Here is a 12948-nt window from a genome sequence, read left to right as displayed (position 1 = left end):
GAATTCCCCCCTGGTTAACATTGTTGTGCAAGGTCTCAAATCTGAATGGGTGGGCACATCCTATCCCTTGCACATATTCATGTACATTCATGCACATGAACACTAAGGCATCTTGTGGTGCTCTATCTGGCATTTCACACACTGCAGCTGCCAATGTATATTTTGAATGGTTGCTAATGCATTGTAGGACCAGTAAGTTTTCTGCTATATTGTTATGGATTGGCCAGATGCAGAGGAGTGGTGGGAGGCAGACCTGCCTTAACTCAATAGCTGCCTGCACTAAAAGACAGTCAGTGTGGTCTAGTGGTCTGAGTATCAAACTAGGACCCAGGAGACCAGAGTTCAAATCCCCACTCAGCCGTCATGAAGTTCACTGGGTCAGTTTGGGCCAGTCACTGTCCCTCAGCTTAGCCTACCTCACAGGATTGTTGTGGGGATTAAATGAGATGGGGAGAACCATGTGCACCACCTTGAGCTCTTTGGGGGAAAGGAGGCTATAAGTGCAATAAATAAATGGAAATGCAAATTAAAGGCAGTGGTGCCATCCAGGCAAGATTTGTGGGTTAGAAATCCACTCAGCAAAATAAGCAGAAGGGCCCCAAACACAGCAGTGCCTATTTTGAAGTAAGCAAAGTACTATTTCTGACCATCTAAAAATGGGGAGAGGATCCCAAGATCATTAAGTCCAGAGCCTAAAATGGCCTAACTGCACCACTGATTAAAGGCCCTGACAGCGCAAACAGTGATATTGAACAATACCATGTACAGTAATAAAACTGCCAGCACATTTGCAAAGCTAAGGAGAGTCTTGGATGGTTTCAAATTGGATGGGGGACCACATGTTGAGATAGGAGTATTGGACTAGATGACCCTCAAGTTCTATGATTTTATTATTCTAATGGCCTAAGTAGATGGGACAACAGAGATCTGTCACTGAACTTCCTGTCTCTTTAAATTTTAGGAAACAGCTGTTTGGTGGGGCCAAGGAAAGCAGATTCAGATCAGGACCATGACTCCAGGGAATAGCAGGGGTAAGTTATTTCCCCAATGAAACTCCCCTACCTCAAGGCTGCTCTTTGTCCCATCAGGAGAAACTCTCATATACTTAGACAAAGTGGGGAAGCAATTTTCATTGGGAAAATATCACTGGAGGGAAGGAATACGCCCCCCCCCCCCCCCCGGTTTGTGATCCCATAAACAAATTGAGGGTTTGACTTCAGTGGCTGTTTCCTAAACTGTAAAAAACTGAGAGGTCCAGATTAAGTGTCCCCATTACCTTGTCCAGTTAGGCCTTAATTCTGCATAGCACCAACAGAATTACCTACTCTGCATCACAGTCAGTTGTTATAATTCAAAACAGGAAATGACTGCAAGATTACACCTTATTCTGAAGGCCAGACTTCCCTGGCTATTGGTATAGTCTGAGGAGAAGCCAAGCGGTTCCACTATCTACACTGTGCAGTGCAGACAGAAACACAGGTCGCATTTTGCTTGGTGATCAAGCCCTAAGTAATAGCGTTCATGTGACTAAGGAGAAAACCCCCAATGCCCTGCATTGGATTGCACCATAGCTAGTACAGTACTAGTCTGGAAATGGACACTGTACCTTTCAGCTCTCCCTCTCTCTGTAAGACATGACATGTCTGAACAAATCCTAGCTGCTGCCTCAAGGCTAGAAATTGCATAGGCCATTGATTTTCCAGGGGACCCCAGGCTTGACCTGAATGTGTTCAGGACTAACTCAGGAAGAATAACAACTGCAATATCACACAACCACCCCTAGAAGACAGTGTGTCCAGTCTTACCAACTTTGACTTGCATCATGGCAGGAGACTTGGGTGGCCTTGTGTCCCACTTAACAGAATGCTAGCTGGTCCAAGTCAAGCTTCATGATGAAGAACTGTAAGAAGAGGCGAGCAGATACCCTAAGGCTGCCCATCGGCAGGTGGGCATCAGACTAGGTAGGCATAAAGGTAACCTGGACACAGCCTTCCCTGCTATGGTGAGATGTGCTGCATTTCTGCTCAAATTAGCATAATTATTTCTACATTTGCAGCTATTGAATTTGGAAATTTTTTTTTGCAAATCTGGATGGTGGCAATAGTTGTTTTGTCCTCTTTTGAGGGGGGATTCATTTCCTCTTTTTCACCTGTAAGTGACCACCCTAGTCAGGTCACCAAGCATTCACTCAGGCTACACAAGGTGACTGGGAGACCAGCATGCTGAGCTACTGACTGTGCTTTCCAAAACTACACACATACCACCCTCTGCAGAGATCCTGTGGGTGACACTCATGGGTCCCACAGCAAACAAGCCAAGGTAGAACACATTCCCTGTACGTAACCAGCTTAAAAACCACCAGCCCAGCTCATATGGGCCATTGTCTTGGTACAAGATGCATTTGTAGGAATATTCTGAAAGGGAGGGTGAGAGCAAAAAAGCAAACTCCTTCCCAGTTAATCTTGGCCCTCGGCTGTGTCGCACCTGCCCCCAGATTGTGTGTGCCTAACTTTAATCATGTGTGGAATTGAACGAGGCTTGCACCTGCACTCCTTGGCTTATCCAACAAACGGTTACGCATGCGTGGTCCCTTTCAATTGCATGTAAGCGTCTTCAGTGATGAGGCTCTGGTCCTCTCCAGCTCTGGATAGACTTTGTAACAAAGGGGTTTCTGAAACAGGCCAGGAAAATTGCAAGAAGCTGCCGCAGCCCTCAAACTGTTTTTTCTCTCTCGCTCCATTTTATTTACTTAAACTGTACACAAATGTAAAATACTCTGACAGCAAAATCTAAGTGAAAGTTGTTTTGTATTTAAATTATTATGGAACAGAACCTATAAGGGACTTTATTAAATAAACAACAACTGGGGTTTTCTTTCTTTCTTCTTCTTCTTTTTTAAAGGATGCACATCTCGTCTGCTATGTGTTGTTGGTATAGAAAAGACACTGACCCAAATGTCACAGAATCAATTTTGTACCCTGAAAAAAAATTGGTAGGCCTCACAGCAGAGTATTCAGTATCATTACATGATATATAGATATATGATGACCTTGCCATCTGATAAAAATTACAATTAATATGTTGGCCTCTTTGGTTCCAAAATCTTATGTATAATACATTTCGCTGTGTTCATCATCATCATCATCATTATTATTGCTGCTATAAAAATAACCTTTTTCCTTCTTCAAATGGCAGTTTTCTCTTGACTAAGTCGTGCAACTACATCAGTGCAAACATGAAAAGCGATCATTCGCTTTTTAAAAAAAAAGAAGCAAAAGATTTAATTTCAAGTATAAAAAAAATATTAAAAAGTCATCTCATTTCAGTCCAGTTTTGTCTAGTACGGGTCAACACTTTTTAAAAAATTGCATAGCTCATGCGGCACTTGTTTTTAACCTAGAGATAAGTGAGCAAAGAGAAGTGCACCATCAAGTCCCAACCATTCAAGGCATTGAAATCTGCAAGTGCTATAATAATGTGCATTCAAGCAGTTTGCGAGTGCTATGCTGTAGCATGGGGGTGGGGTTTGAGCTCTGCAGCCATCCTTGACATATTCTAGGAAGGGGTTTTTTTAAATTAAAAAACCCCTCTCCCCACTCTCGTCCCCCCCCCCCACCCATCCACAAGTCTTCTCCAATGTTCCTCAACCGTTACAAAACGCCTTGCATTTCCACACCCGCATACACTCCCTCAAAATGTATCCACTGTGTGGCTATAAATCATCACCACCACCATCCGTTTCCTCTTCTCCCTGTTACTCCTCCCCAGCCGCTCCAAGCCTGCTCTTGCTGATTCCCCTGACGCGGGACACAAGCTGCAACTTTTGATGTCGCCGATGTTCTGAGAAGGTGAAGACTGTTGAGATGAATAGCGAACAAAAAATGGGGACAGGATGGACCCAAGCCCTTTTTGAGATGATGCGGCCAGGATACCGATCCCACGTGGGGTGAGGATGGGAGTATCTCATAGCCCGTTAAAAGCATGGAATCATGCCAACATACCATTCAGAAGAATACAGCAACTGTGATTATATTAAGCTCATGGTACTTGCTTAAGTATATTTCTCTCGTAGCAATATTCTACTCTGGAAGTGCTATAGGCCATTTGTGATTTCTTTAAAAATATATATATATACACATTATGTTTAACCTCAAGAGGAAGGGCTCATCATGCTGTAAATCAGGTAGCCTGCTACTCCTTCCCTTTTTTTTAGACCTTAGAGGTGAAGGTTGGTCGTTTGGTCACTTAAATACCTGCGTATGCGAATATATTAGACTGTTTTCTCTTTTTTGTGCTTCCCTGTGGTTTCATTCTAAACACATGGCTGGCTGGCTGACAGATGAAATGGCTATCGGCCCACTGTATTGTTTTTTAATCACTGGCAGACATTTAACTCCCTTTCTTTTCTTTGTTTAAACTTGCTTCTGTCCTCCAATCTGCATCATGCAACCGTGTGTGTTTGTGTGTATCACTCTCTCTCTCTCTCTCTCTCTCTGTGTGTGTGTGCTTTGTGTCCTTGGGTGTGTGGGTGGGATTAAGGTACTTCATAGCATTAGTCTATAAGTGGTAGCATAGTTTAGTGTCCGAGAACCATGAACTGCCACGGCCCTGACAACAGAGTGAAACAATACACATATCTTTGCTGCTGTTGTAATCTCTGCTCCTTGCCGCTGTTGCCTGTCTGCAGTGATTTTATATATATATATTAAACATCCATGCCTGGAAGAATATGCAGCAAAAACCACCCTTCTAATTCCATTTCTGTATGGGAATGTCCTAGACCTCCTGTCCCTTGTCAAACACACCCCTTCCCCAAATCAGGCGCAACCACATTCTTCCACAATCATATTGGGAACGTCCCTCTTCACGATGTTGTATTCGTCATCAAAGTACAGCATGGATATCGAGCTAAGTTTGGTCGGGATGCAACAGGAGTTCACAGTGCCTGGGTTCAGCCCTCGCATGCGGTACTGATTCACCACTGCGGTGTGAAAAGAGGAAGCCGAGCCCGGGACGCCAGCCAAATAGGCCGGGCAGCTCCCTTCACAGTAATTCCCATTGTAACCATGTGGCGCTATGATCCAGTCATTCCATCCAATGAGTCTAAAGTCAATGAAAAACTGTTGCCTGCAACATAAATTGGTCCTGCCATCACACTCCAGGCCTCTTTTCCGGATTCTGTGCTTGTTGTCAGCCAAGCGGGCTTGCACCACTAAAAAAGGCCGGTGAGACTCGTCCCCGGGGTCCACATAAATTGGCAGCACTGAATACTCTTCGCAGCCTTCGCACTGAACATCCAAGTTCAGTCTTCTTTCCCCTTTCTCAAACAGAGCCTGGATTGGTTCTGTCATGGGAAATGTGTGCCAGCCACTTCTTTTGAGATCAACTTTCTTTTCAACCACATTCCACTTGCTGCTAGTGTCCGGGTCTTGGAAATACACTTTGACTCTTACTTTCCGCCGGCTGCCTTTCTCCAAGACATATGGAAGCAGCTTCAAGTAAAGCCACAGGTTGGCTTGAACCACAAACAAGTTCCGATTCCCTTCGTTGGAAATGAAGAAATAGAGGCGCACTCGAGAGGAAGCCAGGTCATCTAAGATGCAAGGGGAAGAAATGCCGTTAAGTTCAAAAAGGTGTGCTGCTTTGCTTTGCTTTTAAAGGAAATATCCGCAGCAAATTACTATATGCCAAAAAAGGTAATAATAATGTAAATAAATAAAATGACCAAAGGTAAATGGATAAGTGTAAATTGCAAAGTGAGCTTGGCAGCTGAGTCAGTATTTATAAACCCATTGCTAAGTGAGTTCCCAGAGAGAAACTAATCAGGCTATAGGTGAAAAAAATACCAGATCCTTAGAAATCAACAATTAAGGTCAGAGAGATTGAGAGCCATGAAAGGAACTCTGTGAGCACCTGGATAAGTGCTAATTAGTGGCGTGTTTTTTTAAGTGTTGGCCTGGCTAACAATCAGAGAACATTTTGCAGAGAAAGGATTTGGTTACAATTTAGATGTGCTGTAATCTCACCCAGCAGCCCCATGATCCTTGGGAAATATTGGCTCTTAACTAGTCCAGTTAACTAAGGCCACCTTCTTACTGAAGTATAAATCAGTGTCTATCTGGACTGCCCAGTCCTGAACTGCAGGTGGAGACATGCTATACCATACAAACATACTTCATGAACATACATAACTAGGTGTCAGGGGACAGGTTCTAGGCACCCACACCAGCTAGCAGCAGCCAGAAAGTTGACATGCAATGCCATCCATGGACTGGCAGGCAAATAGGTGCTGCCTGAGGGAAGATGGAGGCTATTGGTGCAGTGCCCCATTCAACTAATGGGTCAGCCTCTACTGCTCCTGGAAAAGTTAATGTTGTGTGTGTGTGTGTGTGTGTGTGTGTGTGTGTGTGTGTGTGTGTTTACCACAGGTACCAAGCGTACACCCCAAGCATAATGACTTATTACAAATCCCACTAATATTGCTCAGTGAGCTAAGCAATGCTGACTTGTGCCCAGTATCTCTTCATGGAAGAAATAACTCAGTAGAGCATGAGACTCTTAATCTCAGGGTTGTGGGTTCAAGCCCCACATGGGGTGAAATATTCCTGCATTGCAAGGAGTTGGACTAGATGACACTCACGGTCCCTTCCAATTCTATAATTCTATGAAAAGTCAAAAAACAAATGCTACAGCATTTGGCTGCTACCTTCTCATTTGTACTTTTATTTTTTATAATATGAACAATAAATGGGAGGAGCTGTCAAACATGTCACTGACATCTCTTAACCTAAACCTTTCTGACCCCTGTGGTTATAATCCTATGCACACTTACCTAGGAAAGTGCCATTGAACTCAGCAGGACTGATTTCTAAATAGGCATGCACAGGATTGGTCCAATCATGGCTTCACCCAATATTCTTCATTCAATTCCATTTCATCCAGTATACCAGAAATAGAAACCTCAGCACTGCCATTGTCATCTAGAACTACTGAATCCTTGTTACAGTGCCATTTAAATCTGGCCCAAAAGGGAAGGCACAATTAGCTGGGTGGTTGAGCTTTGCGTACAGAAGATCTCAGGTCCAGTCCTCAGCATCTCCAGGTGGGGCTGGGAATGTCCCCTGTATGAAGCTCTAGACAGCCACTGCCAGTATCAACAATAGTGAGTTAATAGTCTGACTCAGTGTAAGACAGCTTCAGCTGCTCCTAATCATTGAGTTCTTGTGATCTTCTCATAGTACTTTATCATTTCAAATGAGCATTTATTCTTATCATGTGCTTTCTGGGACCCTGGCAGAAAGAACACCTTGTACACCATATGAATTATTGTATGTGTCTCAGTGCCACACCACTGGGCTTCCTACACCCTAAAGCAGGGATAGGGAACTAGTGACCTTTCAGGTGTTGTTGGACTCTAACTCCCATCTTCTCGGACTCCTGGCCATGCTGGCTGGAGCAGCTGGGAGTTGGAGCTGAACAGCCTCTGGAAAGCCACCTCCCTTGTCCTCTAGGCATCCAAAGCATAGCTCTTGACCTGCATGCAGCTTGGAAACTTGTAAATATAGTAAGCAAGTAATGGACAAGCAAAACACACAAGCCAAGTATTTTTGATGGTGATAAAGAGAAAGTAATAAATGAAGTGAAAGAGGGAGAAAGAGAAAGAGAACTAATGGGTTTAATAGAGCCATCCACCGTCCACCTATCTATTCTTGCAGCACGTCTCTTCATCCATTCAGCTATCCTCTCCCCTGAACCTGCAGCTCTTACAGCAGTTTTTGGACTTTCTACCTTAATGGAACCTGTCCCATGTCACGTGGTCTGCTGAAAAGATTCCTGGCTATCTGCCATAGATTACTAGCACGTGGAAATGAATTTAGGGGCACATGCCTTGCAAAAACTCAGCCCGTGTGGGCACAGTTAGGGATGGGGAATCAGTGACCCTCCTGATGCTGTTTGATACCAACTCTCATCAGATGGGTCATAAAGGATAGAACTTCTGGACCAACTAAGCTTTCCCAGCCCAGCCCTAGACAAACTGAGAATGTAGCTTTAAACACTGTGGCTGCATTCTGTGAGGAATGAAAGCTTGTTCACCACTGCTGAACTTCACTGATAATTCCCTAATAAGCTTCCAATGAACCCTCAGGTTATACTGTAAAAACAGTTCGAAAATGACAATCTGTTGTATGCATTGGTGGAGAAGCTTAGAGGTAGACAGAGAGAAACTAAAGCATTCTGGTAGACCAGCTAACAAGCTGTAGTACCTAACTGAAGAAGCATACATTAAAAAGAAAATCTACACTTCTGTAGTTAGGGATACCAAAGGAGATATGGTATAGGGTAGGTTACTGAGCAAGAGCATCTTGCTCAAGTTGATAGGATGGGTGGATAAAGAAGATGGAGAGGAGATACTTATGACATTTTAGATAGATGAGTGAAAATCAGCCTGAGAATGATGAAATGACTGTTTCAGAACCAAACTTAGATTGACTAAACTAGGAATGGTGGATGGATGGAGGCAATGCTATAAAGACTAGCTTACCATTAAAGAACCATGGAGAGGCATAGTACCAAAAGTAGCAAAATTGATGTTACAAGAAACTGAGATTAAGTTGAACAGATATTGTTGATGAATGTGTCATATGTGGCAATTATAGTGCATGGGCAAATACAACAGGGGTGACTGTATACAGTAGATTTGTGGGAAATAAATAAATGGGCTGGTTCAGTACCAATTCACTACTATGCATGGTTTGAAAGTGTGTGTGAATGGATGAGTATGGAATAAGGAAATAGAAAACAATAAAGAGGTATGTGATAGGTTTAAGGATAGATGGGTGCATATAAAACTCAACATGATATATAGTGGATGGATGGATGGATGGATGGATGGGATCACCAAGTGGGTACTGTATGCAAGATCATAAGATTTAGAATACATGGAGAGTGTAGGTCAACAAAGGGGATTAGATGACATGGGTTGGACAGGTATGTGCAGCAGAGGATTTGAATGGCAAGGAGGAAGAGAAGAATATACCTGAGGTTGAATGAGATGAGGAAGGAGGTGACTGAATGAGTGGGATGTTAGTAGAAAGGTAAATAGGTGGGTGTACTGAATAGGCATATAAAATGATGCCTATGTGTGACAGGTACCTGACTGGCATTGAAAGTGAGCATAGGGGATGAATCCATGGGTGAGTTAGGAGGATGGATGGATGCAAAAAGGTATGAGGATGGATTACTGGATGAAGAGAAGAAGTCACACAATGTTAGGGATGGAAGAGTAACTATCCCATAGGACACTAGAAAATGGAGTGTGTGGGTAAGGAACAGATAAGGAGGTGGATAAGAAGAGATGGGTGGCATGAGAGATAGTGAATGGGTCGTGGGAAGGATATACCCATGTGAGTATAGGAGAGGTGCCTGAGAGTACCCTACATGGAAGTATAAGTCTGGGGAAGGAAAGGCTCTTCTTAGCTGGATGGGTGAATGAGCTGGCACAGTAGATGTGCTGGAATAAGGACCAGTAAAGTGAAGGAGAGCACAGAGTGTAGCAGCTAATGCAGATGAATAAACAAGGTAAGTGAGAGGGATGCGCCCCTGGTCTAGAAGGGTGATGTACACCAAAGAGACAATGACTAGATCTACATGACAAGCTAACAAATGAAGGGATGAAGGCAAGAATGAGATTTACATAAAAACCAGTGAGGCAGGAATCTGGCCTGCAGGGCAAATAAATTAATGGGGTGCTAGTGAGCTAACAAAGCAGAGACATCACCTTGCCAACAAAGGTCCGTATAGTTAAAGCCATGGTTTTCCCAGTAGTGATGTATGGAAGTGAGAGCTGGACCATAAAGTAGGCTGATCTCCGAAGAATTGATGCTTTTGAATTATGGTGCTGGAGGAGACTCTTGAGAGTCCCATGGACTGCAAGAAGATCAAACCTATCCATTCTTAAGGAAATCAGCCCTGAGTGCTCACTGGAAGGACGGATCCTGAAGCTGAGGCTCCAGTACTTTGGCCACCTCATGAGAAGAAAAGACTCCTTGGGAAAGACCCTGATGTTGGGAAAGATGGAGGGCACAAGGAGAAGGGGACGACAGAGGACGAGGTGGTTGGACAGTGTTCTCGAAGCTACCAGCATGAGTTTGACCAAACTGCGAGAGGCAGTGGAAGACAGGAGTGCCTGGCGTGCTCTGGTCCATGGGGTCACGAAGAGTCGGACACGACTAAACGACTAAACAACAAACGAGCTAACAGAAAGTAATCGGCAAAAGAAGGAAAACGGATACGACAGGATAGATTGGGCGGGTAGTGCTGGATTGGACAAACTGCGTCCAAAACAGAAATGTTTAACTTCAAGGTTGCAAGGTGCGGGGCGGGGACATGTGCCTGGGTGGGAGGCCAAGAAGGGTTTGCTGGAGGTCAAGAAACTGCTGGGGGTGGAAGACTGGATGCTTAGGGCATACAGACCGAGGAAGGTAGGTGATGGGCGCGGAGGGCAAAGAGGTCAAAGCGGGCTAGGTCGACGCGCGGCAGGCCCACCTGTCTCGGCGAAGCTGATGATCTCGGAGAGCTGCTCGTGCGCCGCGGGGCCGCCGCTCGCCTGGCCGTCCAGGCTGGGGATCTCGACGCGGCCGTCGTCGCGCACCTTCCCGGCGTGCAGCTTGCGCAGCGCCGTGACCATGGCCGCCTTGGGCACGGCGTGGGTGATGTTGGGCCGCTCTCGCATCTGGAGGCGGCTCAGGATGTGCCGCTTGACGGCCTCCAGGAAATCGCCGTCCACGGCCCCGCGCTCCTCGGGAGGCCGCCGGAAGCCGCACGAGGTGCAAGTGTCCTGCTGCGGGGCGGCTCCGGGAGGGGTCGGCGAGGCACCGGCGCCCAGCACCAGCCAGCAGGCGGCCAGCAGCAGGAGCAGCAGCAGCGCGGCCAGGGCCCCCCTCCGAGCCGCCCCGTCCATGCCGAGCTCCAGGCAGGTCCGGCGCGGCGGCGCGGCGATCCGAGCCGGCGAGCGCCCGAGAGGGGTGCGCGGAGCTCAAGGGGGCGCTATGTTGGGGAGGACAGGGGGAGGCCGGCGAGCCGGATCCGGGCGTCCCCCTCGGCTGGCCAGCCAGGGAGCAGGTCGGCGGGAGGCAAGGCGGCAAGTTGGTTGCCGGTCCGCCGAGAGCGGCAGGGCGGGGGGCGGGCGGAGAGGGTGCGATCCCGGAGAGCCCGAGTCCCCCGGTGGCCTCCCGGCGGTCAGTTGCCAGCGGGCATCTCCGAAGGCGACAGCTCCTGCTTCATGGTTTCAGTTTGTTCGCCTCCAGCTCGCGCAGAGTCCAGCCAAAAAGGAAAAAGAGGGGTGGGGGGAGTGCGGACACCGGGGGTGGGTGGGGAGGAGGGCGATCTGTCTTAGTCCAGAGTCATCGGAAGGCCAGAGGGGAGGGGGGAGGGGTGGCGCGGAGGATCAACTGGGCAGCTTGAGAGAGTCAATCCAATTTATCGCGGCGAGCTGGGCGCACTCCCGGCAGCGGTGCCTCCCTCTGTTCCCTTTGCCACAAGGCTGGGGGGGGGGGGGAGAAGGGGAAGCGAGCCAACTCTCGTCCGCGCGAAGCAAGCGGTCCCTCGTTGCGCTCCGCGGCCGCGTCTCCTTCGGCGCGGGTAGCGCGCGCCCTGCCTAGCTCGCTCGCTAGCTCTCCCTTCCGCGCCCGCCGCCGCAGCCTCGGTTCGCCCGCCTCTGGCAAAGCGAAGTTAACCTGAAAGCCAAGAGCGGGCAGCGCGCAGGAGGAGGAGGGGAGGGGAAGGCGGCGGCGCGCGCGGGGGGGGGGGGACACTCAGTCCGATCCACAAAGGCGGGTACTCCCTCTCCCCCACACTTTCCCCTCTTTTGCGGGAGGGGGGTCAAGTTGGGGCTCCAGCCCAGCCGAGGGGGGCCCTTTCTGGAGATCCCGCGATCATGCAGCTGTCCACATTAAAACAGTTAAATAAAAAAACATGCAAGTAGTAATAGTAGTAGTAGTGTTTAAAGCCCCGGAAGAAAGCGGGCAAGAAAAGCTCCAGAAGCGACTGGAAATCGAAGTCAGCAGGTCCTGCTTCAAAGTAGCCGTCTGTTCAGGCTTTCCTTCGCATTCAGCAAATCCCGCCCTTCTTGTTATTTGGCACTGGGCTTCTCGTGAGTAAAAAGGCAGACCCACCGCGCTGCCTTCCTGCCGCTGTTGATCTTTGCCTGTGCCTTCTTGTGTTTTATTCTCTCTCTCTCTCCAGCTCCTGAACCTGACGTTCCGCCTCCGATCGCCAAGTGGAAGGTCTCGGTTGGAGAAGCGCCTTGTTCTCCCTCGCTTATCTGCCTCTAATCTCCTGGCGACGGGTTTAAACCCCCCCCCCCTTCCTTCTTTCTTTCTTTTTCTTTTCTTTTCTTTCTTTCTTTTTGACCTGCCAAATCACAACATTGGGCCACTTTTCTACAGAAACTTTTATACAGAAGTTAAAACCACGTGGGATCTCCAACCTATAACAGACTAGGCGCCACAGGCTCTGCACTGTCGAGATTAAGCATTTTCGCCTGCAGGCTTCTGCAGCAGCAACTTCCTGATGTGGAAATATTAACTATGCTGGTTCCTTTAACTACGCCCCCACCCACCTCACCCCCGCGACAGCCCTTCAATACTGAGAGGGAGAGAAGGATATTACGTGGAACACTCATTGTCCAACACTCATTGCCAGCGAAAAGGAGGAATCCGGATAAAGTTAGCAGCAGCGCAATTAAACTAATTAGCCGGTGAATGGCGCGGTGGTTGAGAGCATGAGCTGCGATGTCTCTGGCTGAAACTCCAGCTCAGTCGAAGCGAGGTGGTCTCGGGCATGCCGCATTCGCCCTCCCCTTTCAGGGTCCTCTCTGTGCGATATGGGGAGCGGCAACAGCACTAGCCTACCTTGCAGGGCTGTCAGAATCATAGAATCAGGTAATTG

The 12948-nt window shown here is 47.5% G+C and overlaps 1 protein-coding gene and 1 long non-coding RNA gene across 2 annotated transcripts in view; one reads left to right on the top strand and one right to left on the bottom strand.

Annotated features, from left to right (window-relative positions):
• LOC308479250 overlaps positions 1 to 12948 on the top strand; it is a 199777-nt gene that overhangs the window by 96058 nt on the left and 90771 nt on the right. The window lies entirely within an intron of this gene.
• On the bottom strand, positions 2721 to 12555 carry INHBB (inhibin subunit beta B). The gene is made up of 2 exons (XM_080981192.1): positions 10546 to 12555; positions 2721 to 5593 (listed from the first exon to the last, which is right to left on the bottom strand). Exons 1-2 carry the CDS (start codon positions 10958 to 10960, stop codon positions 4818 to 4820), a joined length of 1191 nt encoding a protein of 396 aa, XP_080837318.1. The 5' UTR covers positions 10961 to 12555; the 3' UTR covers positions 2721 to 4817.

The sequence above is a fragment of the Podarcis pityusensis genome (assembly GCF_964106645.2).
Source record: "Podarcis pityusensis genome assembly, chromosome: 1".
In the NCBI taxonomy this organism is placed as follows: Eukaryota; Metazoa; Chordata; class Lepidosauria; order Squamata; family Lacertidae; genus Podarcis; species Podarcis pityusensis.
Note: the sequence above shows the minus strand (reverse complement) of the source record. Positions and strands in the feature narration are given on the sequence as shown.

What these genes read in the sequence shown, in the direction of transcription:
- INHBB (XM_080981192.1), bottom strand. Translation starts at nt 10,960, where the DNA reads ATGGACGGGGCGGCTCGGAGGGGGGCCCTGGCCGCGCTGCTGCTGCTC. An exon ending in CATCAGCTTCGCCGAGACAG is followed by an intron (nt 5,594 to 10,545) that starts GTGGGCCTGCCG and finishes CTTGCATCTTAG; the next exon opens with ATGACCTGGCTTCCTCTCGA.